Source organism: Pseudopodoces humilis, chromosome 7, assembly GCF_049639895.1.
Source record: "Pseudopodoces humilis isolate 2021_Gansu_Grassland_sample_001 chromosome 7, ASM4963989v1, whole genome shotgun sequence".
In the NCBI taxonomy this organism is placed as follows: Eukaryota; Metazoa; Chordata; class Aves; order Passeriformes; family Paridae; genus Pseudopodoces; species Pseudopodoces humilis.
This window is the reverse complement of record NC_142206.1, coordinates 15,347,547-15,365,078: the sequence shown is the minus strand read 5'-3', so window position 1 is coordinate 15,365,078 and position 17,532 is coordinate 15,347,547. Positions and strand designations below refer to the sequence as shown.

At 51.0% G+C, this 17,532-nt stretch overlaps 1 protein-coding gene across 1 annotated transcript; it reads right to left on the bottom strand.

Annotated features, from left to right (window-relative positions):
• Positions 1 to 12,444: 12,444 nt before the first annotated feature.
• Positions 12,445 to 14,125, bottom strand: CDKN1C (cyclin dependent kinase inhibitor 1C). The gene is made up of 3 exons (XM_005522330.3): positions 13,505 to 14,125; positions 13,289 to 13,415; positions 12,445 to 13,131 (listed from the first exon to the last, which is right to left on the bottom strand). The coding sequence occupies exons 1-2, from the start codon at positions 13,953 to 13,955 to the stop codon at positions 13,294 to 13,296; spliced, it is 573 nt and encodes a 190-aa protein (XP_005522387.2). The 5' UTR covers positions 13,956 to 14,125; the 3' UTR covers positions 12,445 to 13,131; positions 13,289 to 13,293.
• Positions 14,126 to 17,532: the final 3,407 nt, after the last annotated feature.

Sequence of the window (17,532 nt, the reverse complement as noted above, 5' to 3'; positions counted from 1 at the left end):
TAGTAACTCTCTACAAAACACTCGCCCAGAGACATTGTTCCAATTTTCGCCTGTTCATAATTTATTCACCTCCGGTTTCAATGAGAAGGGTGCTCCCTCATACTGATTCGCTCCCCACAAGCCGCACGGAAAATCACAAGTTTGTGGACTTTATAAAAACCAAACCAAACCAAACCAAACCAAACCTGCACACACAGCGCTATGAGGCGAGGGGAAGGAGTCCGGGCAAGCGGGAGGGAACAAAACGCAGCTCCTGCACGGTGGGACTCACGCACCCCACTCCGCCGGGCAGCCCCCGCCGTGCCTGGCTGGGAGCCCAGCTCCTGCCCTTGCCCCTCGCTGCCAGCACAGCCTAGAATTACCCTGGAATGTGGGGGGCCGAGCTGCGAACCCCAAGGGAACATTGCCACTCACAGCACTGCGGTGCCCCGAGCATCAGCGGGGCGAGGCGCGGGCTGCTGCGTGTCTCCTCTTGCTCGAGGTGCAGAAAAATCAAAAAATGTTTTGGTAGCCCCCACTCCAGCCCTGGTGCCACCCTACCTGCTCAGGCCAGCCGGTTCACGGCCACCCTGGGTTTTCCCTCTGCTCTGCGGGACCCCAGGAACCTCCGGCCACCCCGGCGGAGGGAGGGACCCCATGCCTGGGGACCCTCGCGTCCCCCCCGAGTGCCCCCCGGCACACGGTATGGGGGTGACCAACCAGGCCCGCGGCCCCGCTAGCCCACAGGCCCCGTGCGTGGGGACTCGTCTTTGCCTTTGGGGTGGGGGTCCCCCGAAGCCACGGCTGTTTGCTCGCAGCGGGAGGCACCCGGTGCCGCTGCCTTGTGCCCTTGTGTCCAGGGCAGGATCGCGGCCTCCAGCCGGGCAACCCCTCCCGCAGGGCCTGGGCCCCCCAAAACCCCGCACCGGCAGCGGGCCGGGCGGCTGGAATCCATCCCTTCCCCCTCCCCAAAGCAGCCGAGCCACGAGTCTCCTGTCATTCAGCCTTCTGCCCGGCTGATCACTGTGAAAAGAGCCGCCCCGGTGACAGAAACACATGAATATTGACTGCAAACAAACCCCGGGGGAGCGGCACCTGGGGGGCTGCGAGCGCCGCTCCCCCCCCTCAGCCCGCGGGGAGCGCGCTCACCTGCAGCGGGGCGCGGGCACGCGCGTGCATGTGCAGCCGTGCATGTGCAGCCGTGCATGTGCAGCCCTGCGTGTGCAGCCCTGCGTGTGCAGCCGTGCATGTGCAGCCGTGCATGTGCAGCCGTCCGTGTGCACCCCTGCGTGTGCAGCCCTGCGTGTGCAGCCGTGCAGCTCACACACAGCACACACGTGCGTGCCCAGCCCCGCAGGCCCGCCCAGCCGTGCCCGGCAGCCCCGGCCCGGCCCGGCCGGAGGGTCCGGCCGGCTGCAGCCCCCACCGGGCCGGGCCGGGCCCGCGTACCTGCCGGGGGAGCGGCAGCTGAGTCTATATGGCTGGTGGGTTATAATGGGGCTGTCCCCCGGGGGGGGGAGCACCATAAAAGAAACACGTTTCATTTACAAGTTTCCCCCAGCTGGCCCCCGACTTTAGTCCTTATTCCCTTTCTGGAGAGAGGATGGGGGAGATGGCTTCCCCCCCGCCCTCCCTTTTCATGTATCTACCCCAGGCCAAAATCTTTGCTTTCACTTCCAAATCCTTAAGCTTTCTCAGTTTAAAGGCAGGAGTCATGGGGGAAGGGGGGGGGGGGGGTGTAGGAGACAAAAACTCTAACCCGCGCAGTTTTCCATTTATTTTGGGACCGTGGCATCCCCGATTGTCCCTTTCCTCTTTATCATCTCCATTAAAAAAAAAAATTTAAAAAAAAAAAAAAAAAATTAGTAATTGCTTTGGAAATCTATTTTGGAACAACCCTCCACCCCCCTCCCCTGGAATTAAATAAACAGCATCTGGAAGCCGATATATCACCAAATGCCCCCCTCTTTTTTTTTTTTTTTTCTTTTTTTATTTCTTCCCTATTGTTTAGGGTTAGGGCTGTAAATAACGTGTCGGGTGCGTTTTATGGACAAGGCACGTTTCTAAGGTGTCCCCCCCGGTATACCGTCAGAGCGGGCTGTAGGGTCGGGGGTGCAGGGGGCCGACTCCCCCCGCCAAGCCTCTATTAACAGCCTATTACTGCGGGTGGGGGCAGGGAAGGTGCAGATTTAAATGGCCTCTCCCCCCTCCCTTGAAAAGCAGACAATTTTGATGAGTGGGTTTTTGTCCGGATGGTTTGTAATGGTGCCTGTTTTGGGGTGTCCCGGGGGGTCCGGGAAGCTTTAATTCGCTCACAAAGGCTCATTTGCAGGTCAATGCCATGGCACACTCGCCTCTCCCCTTTGCCTAAATCTCCTTTTGTTCCCCATCGCCTGCTCCTCATGCCAGATGGCCGCGGAAAATGCTAATTTTCTCTTCCCCCCCCGCCTTTTTTTTTTATTTTTCTTTTTTTTTCTTTTTTTTTCTTTTTTTTTTTTTTTGCATTTAATTGCAGCCCTTTGCAGATGGGGGCTGCGGAGTGTGTGCTTCATTCAAATGAGGTTTGCTTTTTGGTTTCCAGGCACGTTTCTAAAAGTCCGATCTGAGTCAGGCAGGGATTAGTTTGACAGGGAAGTGATCAGATTAAAATCCGTGCATGAGCTCGGCCTCGTCCCTCCCTCCCTTTAAAGCTCTCCTCCTTCCCCGCCGCTTTCCTCCCAGGAAAAAGGCAAAATCTTCTCTTTCCTCAGCATCTTGCCATCGGAGGGGTCATAAGGCTGGCTTTGCCGTGAAAATAAATGTTTTCTCTCTTTTTCAAACTTTCTTTCAAAAGGGCAAGCCCTTGGTCTTTGAATTTGATCTAGATGGGAGGTGGGGAGTGGGTGCCACCACAGGTCTGGGTCTGTGAGGGTGGGGATGGGGACTGCAGGGTACAGGAGGGCAGCCGCTGGCACCAGAGAGTGTAGAACCCACCTGGGGGAACCCCGTTACCTCCACACGTGTGGTGGGGACAGGAGAGCCACCAAAAGCAGGTCGGCAAGAGATGCTGAGAGAAGTGTGCCCTCTTCTTCGGGGGTGTCACTTAGTTTTAGTAGGATGAACTTGTCCTCAAATGGAGTCTGGAACCTTTGAAATGCCTTTAAAATGCTTGCACTGAAATGCTTGCTCTCAACAAGGAAAAGAGTGCCAAAAGAGCAAAAGTGGGTTTTTTTCCTCGCCTTAAAGACAGCTACTCAGTGCATGCAGCAGCTGCCCAAGATGAAGCCCGGAGCCCTTCTCATGCAGCCGGCTGCTGCTACATGGGGTAAGCCCTGGGTCTGGGCTACTCCCTTCTGTGGCTATTTTGTGGGTACATGTAACTTGGGGGGAATGCTGCTCTTCTTCACCCAACGGCAGGGTGATTTTGCCCCTGGGATAGGAGTGGGCTTGGCTCCTGAGTCTCCAGCCAGAAGAAGTCTTGACAAGACAGACAAGAATTTTAAGGCACTTCTACATTTTGGGTGGCACTGGGTTTGGAATTGTGCTCTGCAGCAAATCCCTCAGCAGTAGGAAAGGCCCAAGGATCTGTCCCAGTTGCTGGTGGGGTTGGATGTGCTTTAAGGCACCACCAAGATTTCCAGATGGACCAAGGCCAGGGGTGTGCAGGGGCAGAGCTGTAGGATGGCTCATAGTGAAATCAGAGGTGGCACCATCATGGAGCTGGAATAGCTTGACAGGTGAGCACTGAAATCTGGGCTCACAAAGGTACACAGTGGGAAAAGGAAATTAATGTCTGAAAAGTTTTAGAACTATTTAATGGTGCAGACAAGCAAACTTAACAGACAGCTTATCATTTTCTGTGCAGTCACAAACCTACACTTGATTTTTCCCAAATTATTTGTTTTGTTACAGCAAGATGCTGACGTTTACTCACTGATGTTGGATCATGGTGACCAACTGCATTGTTTGAGTTCTCCTTAGTTTTCTGGCTTAATTAAGGCCAGCCTGCAAACACTGATCCAGGTGTTATAAATGGCTGGCACAGACACCTGGATCTGTGTCTGCAGGCTGGGGGAGTAGCTCTGCAGCAGCAGTTGGCTGTCAATATGAATTTTATATATGCATATACACATATATATATGTATGTATGTATCACACATACACACACTTTGAATATTTGGGTTTTGAATTACCCATCTATTCTGATTTTTGGAGCTTAAGAAAAACACCCTTTCAAAAAATCATTGTCAATTGCTACTGATTGTGCCCCAAAAGATAAACCACAGCTTCAGCTTTAGGACTTTTAGGTGTGAAGTAATTAAGTAGTGCCTTTGCCTACCAGGTAGGGTCCTGAAGGAAGGTGGGGAATGTGCATGCCATCTGTTTTTTGCCTCTTTCAGTGCTGGGAAGTCACGATTGATCTGTTAAAAATTAATTATTGCATTATTCTAATATTTATTTATTATATTGTATTACCCTAATAGTTCTATTATTTCTGATATTGCATTACACTAGTTTCTATAAATAGCTCGTTGTGAATGTATGGAAGCAGCCATTCTCTTCTGGTTAACTAGTAAAAATAAAAGCAAAATTACAGTAGAAAAAGATTTAACTCTAGTATCCCTCAAATCTTTAGTAATTATTTATGTGTGTCTTTCTCTCTTACCCATATATTCTGGATTTTTGTTTAAGTTAGGTTTGTTTCTCTAAGAATTCAAGAATATTTATTTGCTTAAAGGCTTGCCAGTAAAAAGGCCCCAGGTCTAATCCCCTTTCTGCTACACACCAATGAAACTTAGGAAACTCTTTGACTATTGACTTTTTCACGTGGAAACTGATCTGCTCAAAGTGAAAAGAAACCATTTCTTGGAGGGGGGAAGAAAAAAACTCTGTGGAACTCTGTTTTGAAGAAGTCGTCGTCCTTGGCCTGTGGAGTAGCAGCAGAAGCAAAGGCTTTTTGATCCTCAGATTTGTAAACTTGTAGACATAATAATGCCATTTCTCTAGTGTTAGCAGGTGTCCTGTCTGGAAGTTGCTGCCTCAGCCTCCAGCAGAGCTGGGAATTAGAAAATTGTCTGTCTTTCCTGAACCGTGAAGTGCTGCTCTTAAATAAAGGCCAGGTCAGATGTTAAAGGGACATTCTTGTCTCCTGAAGCCGAAATAATCTACAGTCACGTCGAGAAATGAAGGCATCCTCCTCCCAAAATGGTCAATCTCTTTATCTCCCATTATATTCCGCAGGGTCAAGAAAAAGCCCCTTCCGTGCCGACATTTTGCAATATTTCTGCTAAGTCTGTAATTATTCCGGTTCTGCATAGCTGAATTTCAAGGAAATATGATAATTGGGAAAGTTTTATTCTCTTCCTTTTTCTTTTCCTTCCCCTCCGTCGTCCCCCCCACCAATGTCCTTCATCTGATAGGAAGTTCATATATAAATTCTTCATATATAAATTCTGTATTTTCTCTCTGCTTGTTAAAAGCTTTTAAATGAAATTGGTATTATTATTTTTAACCTAGTGTGGTCAAAGAGAATTTTTGTACCTAGCCCTCGAAATCCTGCAGACAGGCACAAAAGCCAAACCAACAAGCACTTCTTTTAATTTGCAGCTAACTCCTTCTGATAAGGTGTCTTTGCCCGCTGTGTTTTATGGGTGTTTGCTAACAGCGATTGTTATGGAAATGACCCCCAAATCTCCTGTTGTATCCCCCCGCAGAGGTGGCCGCTGCTGCTCGGGGCTGTGCTGCGGACCCGAGAGCAAACACGGACGGCTGCTTTTATTTTATTTACGCAGCAGAAAGGCTGTGCCTGGCCCTTGCTGCAGGGAGCGCCCAGCCCAGCAGTTGTGCTGGTGGGGAGAAAGCTGCGGGGTGTCCCCCCTCTCCCCCCTGCCCTGCCCTGCCCCACCACTCATGGACTGGGAGCCGGAGGGGGAATGTGCAGTTTGGCAGAGGAGCAGATTTTGCGTCAGGCAGGTGCCTTTTGCCATCTCAATTCAAATGAAATGTGTGTTCCCCTGTAACGTCCAGGGAGCTGCATTCCCTGGGTTCCTCGCTCGTGCTGCCTAGGGTGGTGTGGAAATCCTGTATGTTTTGGAGAAGAAGAGTGAGAGTCTAGGAAGGCAGAGGTGTGGGTACCACTGCATCGGCTCTTACAGCTCTCCAACCAGAAAAGCATGGTCATAGGAACTCCTAAAAGCTGCTCTTGGCATAAAAAGTTGAAGGGATCCTCCTTTGAAGGGATATGTATCTGGAGTCCCTCAGTCAGCAGGAAAAAGAAACAGGTTTTGCTTCCTGATGTACAGAATAAAATAGGGAACCAGGGGCCAGTATTCCCAGTCCTGCTCGCTCATCTAGGTGAAAGAAAAACAAAACCAAAAACGAACAAACAAAAAAATCCAAAGCTTTTGGGATCACCAGTCAGCAGATGGAATGCTGTACTGCACCAGCAAAACTGAAGTGATGTTAACTAGATCCATGTTTGAAAACATCTTGACTGAAGGTCCTAAGAAAAGCTGGCTTTGCTAAACCAATTACCAAATGTATGAGAACAACTTAATTCGTGCTCATTGTTTTCCAGAATAAATTGCTCTAAACCTCAGTTCCCAGTAAGTCTAAGGCTGCTTGATGTGACCCAAACAGGGACTTTTCCTCAGAACTTTCATGTAAAACACATTCAGTGGTGGGATGTATTCTTGGGGATTTTGGTTTCATTTGCTAGTTTTTGAAGTGACGGGTTCACACGTTTATTGCCATCAGCCCCTGCAGAGAGCTGCGTGCAAGAGGAGCTGCGTGCTCGTGTTCCTCTAATCCAATACAACTCAAAACCAGCCCCAAACAAAGCATCTTCCGGCTCTGAAAAACTCTTCTCCTTCCCCCCACCTCATAGCCAGGCACAGAGGAGATTTCCTAGGCTCGTTGCGGTGTCAAGGAAGGTGGAGACCACAGGCTGGGGCGGAGGGAGGAGTCCGGCAAGTGGTCAGCAGGGTGAGGGTGAGACTGGGGGGGTGAAAAGCAGGGAATAAAAGATCTAGCTTGTGAAAGCTCAGGCAGTGATTTCTGTTAGTGCAGGGGCTTGGGGGGGAAAAAAAAATGTTTTTTAGGTTCTTATTGTAGTTTACATCCAAGAAATACTCTGGTGTGATTTGATGCGGAGCAGGCGAGGATGAGGGAAGACGGGGCCTTGGCTCTGCCCCCTTGTGTCTGTGCATGATGATAAAATCTTTTAATTAAATGATCGCATTGAGTGCACAGAGAGAACGGTGCTCGCTTTAATGAGCAGTTGCTCAATTTTGTTTTTCTTGACGTTCAATGGATGGAGCTAACGTCTTATTAACTGGGCACTATTCAAACCCTGCTCAAAGACATTATTAATGTCCCCACCAGATTTATACAGTGCTGCTCACGGTAGTAACCCAGCGCTTTCCAAACATTAATGGATCAAAATATAAGAGATGAGTGTTATTATCCCCGTTAAACGATGGGAAGACAAATAAAAAGAGATGGGAGCTAATAATTAATTTGGAGTGTTGGTCCAAGGTACCCCATGGCTGCTGCTTTTCAAACCATGAGCTTAGTCTGGCCAAAACCACATGCAGAGCCAGGCACTGTGACCCTGGCTTGCAGCTGTGGATGCTCAGCACTTTCACAAGTCAGACCCCAACAGCTCGTATCAGCTGCCCAACAAACCTGGGCACAATTAGTGGCTGCTTATGAAAACTTGAAGCACCTGGCCCTGTACTGCACAAAGCCTCTGTTGCAGGAGCAGGTCAGGAGGAGCCAACTGTTCTCTGGAGAATAAAAGCCTGCATTCAAGTGTTGGCATTGGATTAAACATGAAAGCATCCTTTAGCCCCTTGCTTTGCTTTCTCTGGCAGGAGTTTATCCAGAAGTTTTACCTTTGCTGTATGGCCCAGATTCATTCTGTGAAGTAAAGCAGTGGGTAAATTGGGTACTGTGTGTCCTGGGAGAAAAATGGTGTGCATGGCTGTGAAAATGCACTGGGAGCAAAAGATCTGGGTTGAAATTGTACAGACAGCTTGGGCATCTCCAAAACTTGAGGATTTTTTTTCCCAATCCTCCTTCTCTGTGTAATACAGGTGTAATGTGTATGACAGGGGGTATCAAGCAGGCTAAAGCAATTCTGGTAGGGGAGAGTGAGTAGTCTTGTGGTGATGTGAATGAAACCTGCTGACTCCTCAGCAAGTCTGGAGCAGTTTTAGATCCCACACTGACCTGGGACACAGGAACAGAAAAAAGGAGATTATTGTTAGTACCCATCTGTAAATGACTTCAGGGGAGGGATAAGATGTTACTGGATGAGTTTCATGGGTGTCTGCTGGCAGCAGAGATGTGTTGGGGCCAGGCAGCCTCTGAAGGAATGTACAGGGTATAAATGTTGTATCCTGTTCCCTTCTCTCCCTCCCTTAGTGCACACCAGTAGAATTTTGTGTCCTCTGCCCAGCCTCTTCCAGTGTACCCCAGCCATACTTCTGCTTCACCCATGCCTTGTTATCCCCATCCTAGTGTCTTCTAGAGCTGCCTCCCCATCCTCCTGTTCCCTCTCCCTGATCCCCATCCTGTAGACTGGGGCTCACATGACTGACACCACAGATACAGATGCAAGACCACTGGTTTTCCTGGGGCAGAGGCTTGGCCATGTGGATTGCAGAAAGTGGATCTGAGATTTAGTTTTTTCTGTGTCTAAAAGAGTTCTATTTTTTTGTCTCAGCAGGGCCTGTTTCAGGGCTCTTACATTCTGTACAGCTCATCTAACTGTTTTGGCATCTTTCATTCTCTTTTTTTCCCCAAAAAACTGTTTCAACCAAGGTTTCTTGGAAACACATGGCTAAAAGTCCCCCTTGGTTTAAAAAATAACAGAATAAACCAAAACATGAAGAACTTTCCACTGGGTATTTCACCACACTGAAAAGAGGTTGTGTGGTCTTCACTATTAGATACTATGTGTGTGGGGAGAAGATACTTCATTCTTCTCCATCCTCTGAGAGTCAGATAGAATGCCATCCTTTCGTCTTAGGTGAAGACTTTTGGTTTGTGTTTTGGCACCCTCTGTTCCAAAAATAAATGTTAAGAGTAACATTTCTGAGCACGTACAGTAGGGGAAGACATTGGAAAACCATTTTAATTGTATCCTGTAGCAATAGGTGACAATGTAGCTGAAAAAAACCCTGTTCCCTGATGAATTATTTTATGCTCCCTGTTTAGTTATTTCTTGTCTATATATATGTTTGTATAAATAATACTACTCTTCATATCTGTTTCTCTGCTTTAAAATGGTCAATCCAATTTTTTGTCTCTCTCTGTGGATCCTTCAGATCCTGTGCAGCTATCCTACCAAGCAATCACAAGTCATGGCAAATGAATTTTTTATTTCTGTATCAAAACATAAGAAATTAATCTTTAAAAATTGTGGGGTTTTTTTCACAGCCTGTTACATACACCTCCTGCTCATTAGCAACAAATATTTGCTGAAGAAGTGGAAAGCAGCTTTCTGTTTATTTTAAGTGATAATAGAACAAGTTTTGGCCCAGAAAGAAAAGTTGTGGCTAGGAAGGAGAATGATTCCCAGTGTCAACCATATGTTGCATTCATCTAACTGAAGTGGCTTAATTACTGGTGGATGTTGCTGAGCTCATAAAGATACCTTTTTGCCAAGATTGTTTGCTGATAATTGCATTCCTAAAAAAAAAAAAAAAAAAAATTTAAAAAAAATCTGAAAAACTTTCTCCCGCCAAGTTTCCCTTCCAGCCTTTCTTCAGCACCCTTTCCCTTCAGGTGTCTACCACCATTCACATCGAGAGATGCTTGTATGAAAAATTTCAGGAGGGCCAGTATTGTTAATGCTCCTGTTTTGGTCTCTCTAGGGGCAGGGAGGAACTGCAGTAGCCGTGCTCCAAATGCGAGGTTCTGCTCCTTGGGAGAGGGAGCGGTGGTGATTTTGGAGTAGATCATTCCTCTAATTGCATAGCTGATTTCAGTCTGGGATTAAGGCAGTTCAAATAATGACCTGACTTTTTGTAGCTGTAATGAGCAGCAAGCTCAGTCCTTCAAGACCCCTGATATTTTGAATCCTTTCCAAAAATATTCCTGTCGTCAAATCCAAAGTGGAATTCGGGATTTAGCGCTAAGGGGTAAGTGGGTTGGCGGTAACAACTGGCAGCCTCCCTCCGCTTCTGCCTATGCATTCTCATGATAAAGGGCACTTTAAAGCCCCTCTGACAATGAATGAGTCCTAGTTAAATATTTCAAGAACTTCTTTACATGGTTTCCTCTGATGCATGTACTGTTGAGACATCTGTCTTCCGTACTAATAAAGTAGTCTAGATCTAAAATGAACTTCATTGGATTGCTTTGAAACTATAGGCACATATGGTTCATAATTAGCTGGATATCTCTTATAGTTAAATGATTTTTTCTCTCTCTCTCTCTCTCTCTGTCGCCCATTCGCATCAATAATAGAAGCAAACAAAGTTCCAATTGTTCCCTGTTGCGGGACATTATGTGCCTGAATAAATGGATGTTGGCTGTGTCTACATGGATTTGCCATATGGCTACAAAAGCCGAAAGAATAGGGGCAGTGTGCTTTGTGCCGGGGCGCGGAGGGCCGGCCGGGCTGGGTGGGGCAGGGCGCGGGGGCGGCCGCACACCTTCCCGCACCCCCGGGCCCTGCAGGGGGCTGCGGGACGGGGCCCTCCCTGCTGCGGCTGCAGGCTCCGCCCGGGCACTGCCCGGGAGCTGCGATTGTTTGCTTTAGAGCCCCGTGCCTAAACTGTCCCCGCGGTGAGAGCTTTCCTCCTGAGCCAGGCTGGGCACACCTCGTGGCTCCTCCGGCCGAGGTATTTGGGAGCTCGGAGCAGGGATCTTTCATTGCAAAAAGTCCTATTATTAGTTGCGGGCTAGGACAATGGAGGTCCCAAAGGCACCTGCTTTCATGAAAGCGAGAGAAAAGCCCATAAATCCTGGAGGATCCAGCTGCCTCACTCCGGGTATTGTTGGCTTTCATAAGGAAAGGGAAAAGCTATTTTTCTTTTCAAAGGGGGGGGAAAATCGTATTGAGTCAGCGGCCACTGATGCGGGCGTGTAAAATAATCCCGTTCTGATTAAGCGATCATGGAGCTGGAGGTAATCAATGTTACTTTTACAGCCAGGAGCGTTTGGCGGCCGTGACAGCGGGGGGAGAAAAGGGGGGGGGAGGCGGGGGGGGCAGAGAGGAACGCTGTGACGGGGGAAGACGATGTGGGTAAACCTTGAGCCTTATTCACCCTGAACCTCATTCTCTCAGCTCCCTCCCCCCTCCGTGGAAGTGTATCCGACAGAGATCAGAAAGCCAGGGAGTGACGCCCTCTTGGTCCACCCCAGCTTCTGGGTCCGATGTGGGGGTGCAGCATTTCAGAGGTGCAGAGTTGGGGAGTGGAATCGGAAAGGCATAAATCAGTCCAGTCAGTGCCCACGTCCTGGTCCTCCTCCCCATCTGCACTCTCCAGCATGCCAACCCTGCACCACCTGCGGCCAGCACCAGCCCTGGGCTGTCCCCCTTTCCCGGGCAGCGCAGGGTTGGGATTCAGAGCAGGGCGTGTGCCCCGACCCCAGGGGGCTGCGTGCAGATCCCACGGCTTTAACCTGCCCCCAGGTGATGCCGCCAAGTGCTGCTGCTGCGCGCTTGTGACAGCACTGACACCAAAGCACTGTCAAAATGCTGGCTCGTGGGTGGGTTTGTTTCGTGTGAGTGTTGTTTTGCTTTTTACGTCTTTTAGGGGGAGCTGAAACTGCCGCCTTTCCCAGAACTGTTGTTTGTCCTGTAAATCATTGCTGGGCAAGAGGTACCAGGAAGTGCCTTCCTGCAGTAGCCAGGGCTCTGGGCTCCAGGCTGGGGAGTCAGGGCCCGCGGCCGAAAGAGGGGGAGGGGAGAAGGTTTGCATACCCACGACAGAGGCGTTCCCCCCCGTGCTGAGCCCGCTGAGGACCATGGCCCGCACGCCCCAGTCACCCCCCGAGGCTGTCCCCCAACAGAGGCGGGCAGCGGCCCCAGCCACGATGTGGTGAGCGGGGGCGGCCCCGCCGGGCCCCTCGAGGGGCGCAGATCCAGTCTCCGGGAGAAAGGGTGAGCTGGTAAAAGTAACCATTACAACGTGCCGAAAGCCCCAAGTCGGGGTGCGATGAAGGGCGTGTGCTCCCCTCGCGCTTGGTTAACTCCGGCAGTACTCAGGAGTTTGAACTTGTTTTTAAGGGAAGAAGCCCTCCTTTCCCCTTCGAACCACACGCCCACTTTCCGCGGCGGGGCGCTGGCGGGGGGAAAGCGCCCTCCCCGCGGCGGGGTCGTGCTCCGGGGGTAGCCGGGGCCCCGCGGCCGGGGAGGACCCCTCCACCGAGAGACTCAGAGCTGGGCTGGGCTCCCCCGCCCAAGCCGCCGGGGCTGTCCCCGCCACCCCCCTCCCCCCGGACTTCCCCTCCAGCACACACCAAACAGGCTTGCGGCCGTTTCCTGACTTTTATTTAATTTTATTATTGAAGTTGTGGCATTATTTGCGACGGCAGTGGTACAGACCGGCTCAGGATCCATTGAAACAGATTTGTCTTCAAGTAAAGTCTAAAAAATATTTTGATTCATAGCTACATCTTGTGAATGCAAAAAAAAAACAAAAAAACAAACAAAAAAACCACTATAAAAATAGATTTACATTTTGTGAATAACAAAAGCAAATATAGTGCCCTTTGGCTTAACCAAAAGAAAAAAAAAAAAGACTATTGGATGTCAAACTTATCCACGTTTCTGACATAAATAGAAAATATAAGTTAGTATAACTCTTAAAAAAGTTTTGTACAAATATACACTTGTTTTTTTCGTTTTTCCTTTTTTTTGCACTGAGAGCTCAGCAGAGATTAAACATTTCTTATAAATGACTTTTAAAGCTTTACACTTCTGGCCAGTGTACTCATATTAGGCATAATACATTTCTATACAGAACGTCATACATTGCACTGTTGTACGATAACACTGCTCCGTGCGCGGCCGGCGCTGCGGCTCCGCTCCGGTTCCCGCTCCGGCTCCCGCTGCCGGGCGGGCGCGGGGGGGTCCCGGCTCGCCGCTCCGCCCGCCCCGGGCCCCCGCGCCTCCGGGGCGTCGTGCCTCTCCCGTGGGTGCAGTAGTGCAAAAGTCTGCAGAAGAACAAAAAAAAAAAGGGGGGGCCGGGGGGGGGGGGTGTGTGAAATAAGCAGGGGGAAAAAAATTGGTCGTGGTATAGGAAGTAAACAAGAGAGCGCTGGCCAAAGAAAGCGCCCGGACGCCTTCGTCCGCTCCTGGGGCGCGTCTCACCTGGCTCACCGGAGCCGCTTGCGGGGTGTCTGCTCAGCCGGGACGGCGGCGGGGGAAGGCGGGCAGCCGGCGGGGCGCCCCCCCGCCGCCTTCGGCTCTGCCGGCCTTTTTCTCCTCGCGAAGAAATCTGGATGGGGGACGGAGAGGAAGGAGGGGTCCGTCAGCCGCTGCGGCGGGACGCCCCCCGTCCCCCGCGCCCCCCGGCTCCCCACGCACCTGTGATGCGGGCTGTCGGGCCCCTGCGGCGGAGCCGCATGCCGCGGCGGCGGGGCGCGGCGCGGTTCTCCCGGCTCAGGCGCCCCCCGGGCCCCTTGCCGGCGGCGGGCGGCGGCGGCGGGGAAGGGGGTGCCCGGAGGAGGGGGACGCGGCACCGTCCCACCTGCAGAGTCTCCCGGTAGAAAGCGGGCACGGCGCCGGCCTCCACCTCCTCCCAGCGCAGGCGGCCGGGCCCCGGCAGCGGCGTGTCGGTTTGGAAGTTGTAGTCCCAGCGGCGCTGGTCGTCCTCCCCCATCTCCCGCAGGCGCTCCCGCAGTTCCCGGCCCAGCTCCTCGTGGTCCACCGGCCCGAAGAGGCTCCTGCAGACGGGGCTGCGGCCGTGCCCGGCCAGGGCTCGCCGGGCCGAGAGACGCTCCAGGGCGGCGGCGCCGGAGAGGTGCACGTTGGACATCGCCGCCGGGCAGGACGCGGCGGGCCGGGAAGGCGTGGATGCCCCCCCCCGCCGCTCCTCTCCTCCCGTCCCGTCCGCTCGCTCCCTCACGCTCACACCGGCCCTGGCTCCCGCCTTTGAACCCCTGCCCTCGGCCGCTGCCTTTTAAACCCCGCTCCCCCGCGAGTGCGAGCAAAACACTATTAGCATAATAGTGTTTCCCTGCCGCCGGCCCCCCGCGGTTGGCGGGCCCCCCCCCCCCGCCCCCCGGGCCCCCGGCGGCAGCGCTCCTGCCCGCGCCCTCCATTGGCTGCGCCGGGCTGCGCCGCTCCGCCGCCGGCCGCATTGGCCCGCACCGGCCCGGCCCGGCCCCGCCGCGGACCGGGGGGCGGCCCCGGCGCTGGCCCGGCCCCGGAGGGCGGCCGCCCCGCTCCCCGCCCGCTGCCGGCCCCGCTGCCTTTGTCTGCCGCCGGTCGCAGATCCGCCGCCGCTTCCAAGCCGGCGACTTTCGGGGTTGATTTTTTTCCCCCACCTCCGTGTTGCCTTTTCCGCGTGAAGGGTGCGTGTGGGAGTGTTTTTACTATTATTTTTACTATTATTTTGTTTGGGATTTTCTTTTTCTCCTCGAGGAGTGTCGCCAGTTTTTTCAGCATCCGTGGAACGCGGGGGCTTGGGGCGGGGGAGGTGATGCATGTTGAGGAAAACGGGATCGTTTCTGACTCGGGGAGTTTTATTACACTGCTGCAAAACAAAGCGAGATGTTTGCAGATTTCAAAACAAGCTGAAGGCTATTTTTAAAAATAGGGCTTCTCAGCTGCATGGAAGTAATAACTTGCAGCCTTAGTGAATAGAAGTACATGAAAACCACAGCATTTTCCTCTCCTGACTTTAAAACCCACATAATACGTGTTTGTTCACTGCAGATGAACTAATCTCCCTATTGTGTTGCCAGGGATCAGCTGGCTTGTGCTTTACATTTTCTGCAGGTCACTGCAATCATTGCCTTTTGTTGTTTTGGGATGGAGTATGAAAGGAAAAGAAGGGGGAGCATAATTGACACTGTGCTAAAATTGGTCCCAGAGCATCATGACAGTGTTGATGCGCGTCTCAGAGGGTCATCATGGCAATGATTTGTTCATCTGCAGACAACGAGGGGAAAGATGAACCTCTTTCATGTAGCGTGTTTGGGGACCCCCTCGCTCCTCATGTCCCTATGGCTTTTGCCTTTGGGAAGTTCAAACCCAAAGACTATAAAGAGGCAAAGACAACTTGGATTGTTTTATCCCTTAGAGGGAATAAAATTAATATTAATTCCTAGGATGTGCTGGTTCTGCAGAGACTGCCCCAGATGCTGGCTTGCTGCAGGGCTGGAGGGGTTGCATCTTTCGGTCCCTTAGACCTTAGGTGTCCAGAGGTAGGTCTGCTTCAAGAAGAGGGGCATTTGTCTTTGCATCCCTGGAAAGGCCTTTCCAGGTACACCAAAGTAATTCCGTGGTGTTTCCACATTCATCCCACCTCTGTGATGGAGGAGCCCTCCAGCACTGCTGGGGACCCTCACTCCCACACTTGCCATGCCAGTGAGGAGCTAGTGGCAGCTGGGACAGCCCCCTGCCACCTCCCAGGTACTGCATCTTCAGTGGTGCTTCCAAAGTCTGCCCACACCAGCAGGTACCAGCAGTGCCCGTGGGTTTGGACTCACGGAGCCAGGGTTGGCTGCTGCTGGCAGAATGTTGGAGCCTGGCTCTATCCATGCTTAGGCTGCTGAGCAGTGAGATGCCATGACAGGTTTGATCTGAAGTAATTTCCTGATGTTTGTGGGAGGGCAGGTGGGGTGCTCAGTAGGAAGCATCTGTAGCTTGGTGATTAAGAGAAGAAGATGCAGCAAGTGCCTTCAGGATGCAGATCCCCACTTGTTTCATGGACAGAAGATTTTGCTGGCCAGTGATACAGACAAACCACTTTCATTTTGCTAATGGTGATAGCACTGGTGTTTTAAGAAATGTGAAGACATTTTTATTTTAAAGATGCCTGTTCATATGTTATGTTCTTAAGAGCCATTCTCAGTTTCTCAGGTGAGCTGGACAACCAGCCCATGTGGCTGCTTTCAGTGAATATTACCCCACTGTCCTTTCTGTCCCAAAGTGCCCCTTCAAGATGGCCATATGGAGGTCTCTTGGCCCCAGGGATATAATTTAGGAACAGGTCATGAAAAGTTCCTCATCACTAAGAGCACATCATCTTAAAAAGCAGGACAACATCAGTTAGGCATGGGTTCAGCCAGGAGAGAAGGTGTGGTTCAAGCTGGGATGGTTGGAGAACATGGGAACATGTCACAGTGTTCACCTGGGGACTTCTCTCAGCAGCCATCAAACGCATTTCTTGGGATGTAGGTTGGGGTGGTTTTAGGAATAAATGTGCTATGCAGAGAAAACACTCTGACTTCCCCAAGAAACTTGCTGGAAAAGTGCCCTCTATTCAAGACTTGAGTCAAAAGGCAATGGCCAGGTCCCTGCAGACAGGAACTCTCTGTGAGGAGTCCTTGCGAACCTGCTGCCGTCCTTCCCTCTGTGCTGGCCAGCCTTTCCTGTATTCTGCCTCCTCGATTTTAGGTATTCATGCCATGAAAGCCAAACAAGCAAGATGTGGGTGTGTCCTCTGCAAAATCCACGCCGTTGTCCTTCCAAACCCTTTCCAGAGGTTAGCCAATATTTACGCAGTGCTTGAGGGACGCAAGGAATGACGGTTTCAATGTTCAGGAGTTGCCTTGTGTTTGAGGCCACTTCACCTTCCAGCTCACCCAGGAGATAAAGCAGCCTCAGGTTTGAGATTACCACCCCTGCTTTTTTAGTTCAGCTTCCTCACTGTTAATGCTCCCTAATGCTTTGACTGGATTTTTTTTTTTTTCTTGGTCCCACCATACATTTAGCTTTTAAGGTGGTGGTGACAGTCCTGGTCACTTTGTGCTCACAAGTTGCCAGTTCTAGCACTGTCTGTTTTTCTTTTTTGTGTGGAGATAAAGAGCATCCAGCCCATTTGAGGAGGAAGTACTGTATGCACAGATAGATGTTTTTAATTTAGTGTATCTGTGAACTCTCAGGCCAGAGGGGTAGGTTATGATCCTCTAAACCAGCAATTTGCCTAACATGAGCCACAAAATCTTACCCAAGAGCTCCTGCCACCAAGCCTATTAACTTCTTTAGAAATTCCTGCTCCAGAACACTGAACAGAGTAATTACTGCTATGGTTAGAACAATGCCCCATAAGAATGAAACATTTTTGCTCAAAGTATCCAAGTCATATCTGCTTATGTCAGGAAAAATAATGACTTTAACTAGTGTGTATTCCTGCTGGCTGCTTTGTTTCAAAAGGGGGAGGGGAGGGAAAAGCAAACTCCTTTAAGGCCTGTGCATCATTGCAAAGGGATTGCAATTGCAGGAGGTTTATTGCATTTGACTATTTCTGTTTGGAAAGGGTCCAGGCTGACTGTCAGAGCTGAGTCTGATGTCTTGGCAGATAAGGTAAACTGAGCAAGGAGTAACCAAGGAGATGTGATAAGAATTTACAGAGGTAACAGAGGAGAGATTCTCAGTGCTGTCAT

Excerpts from the sequence above, each read along its gene's own strand:
- CDKN1C (XM_005522330.3), bottom strand. The coding sequence starts at position 13,955 with ATGTCCAACGTGCACCTCTCCGGCGCCGCCGCCCTGGAGCGTCTCTCG. Across the intron at positions 13,416-13,504 it reads CCCGACAGCCCGCATCACAG|ATTTCTTCGCGAGGAGAAAA; the intron begins GTGCGTGGGGAG and ends TCCCCCATCCAG.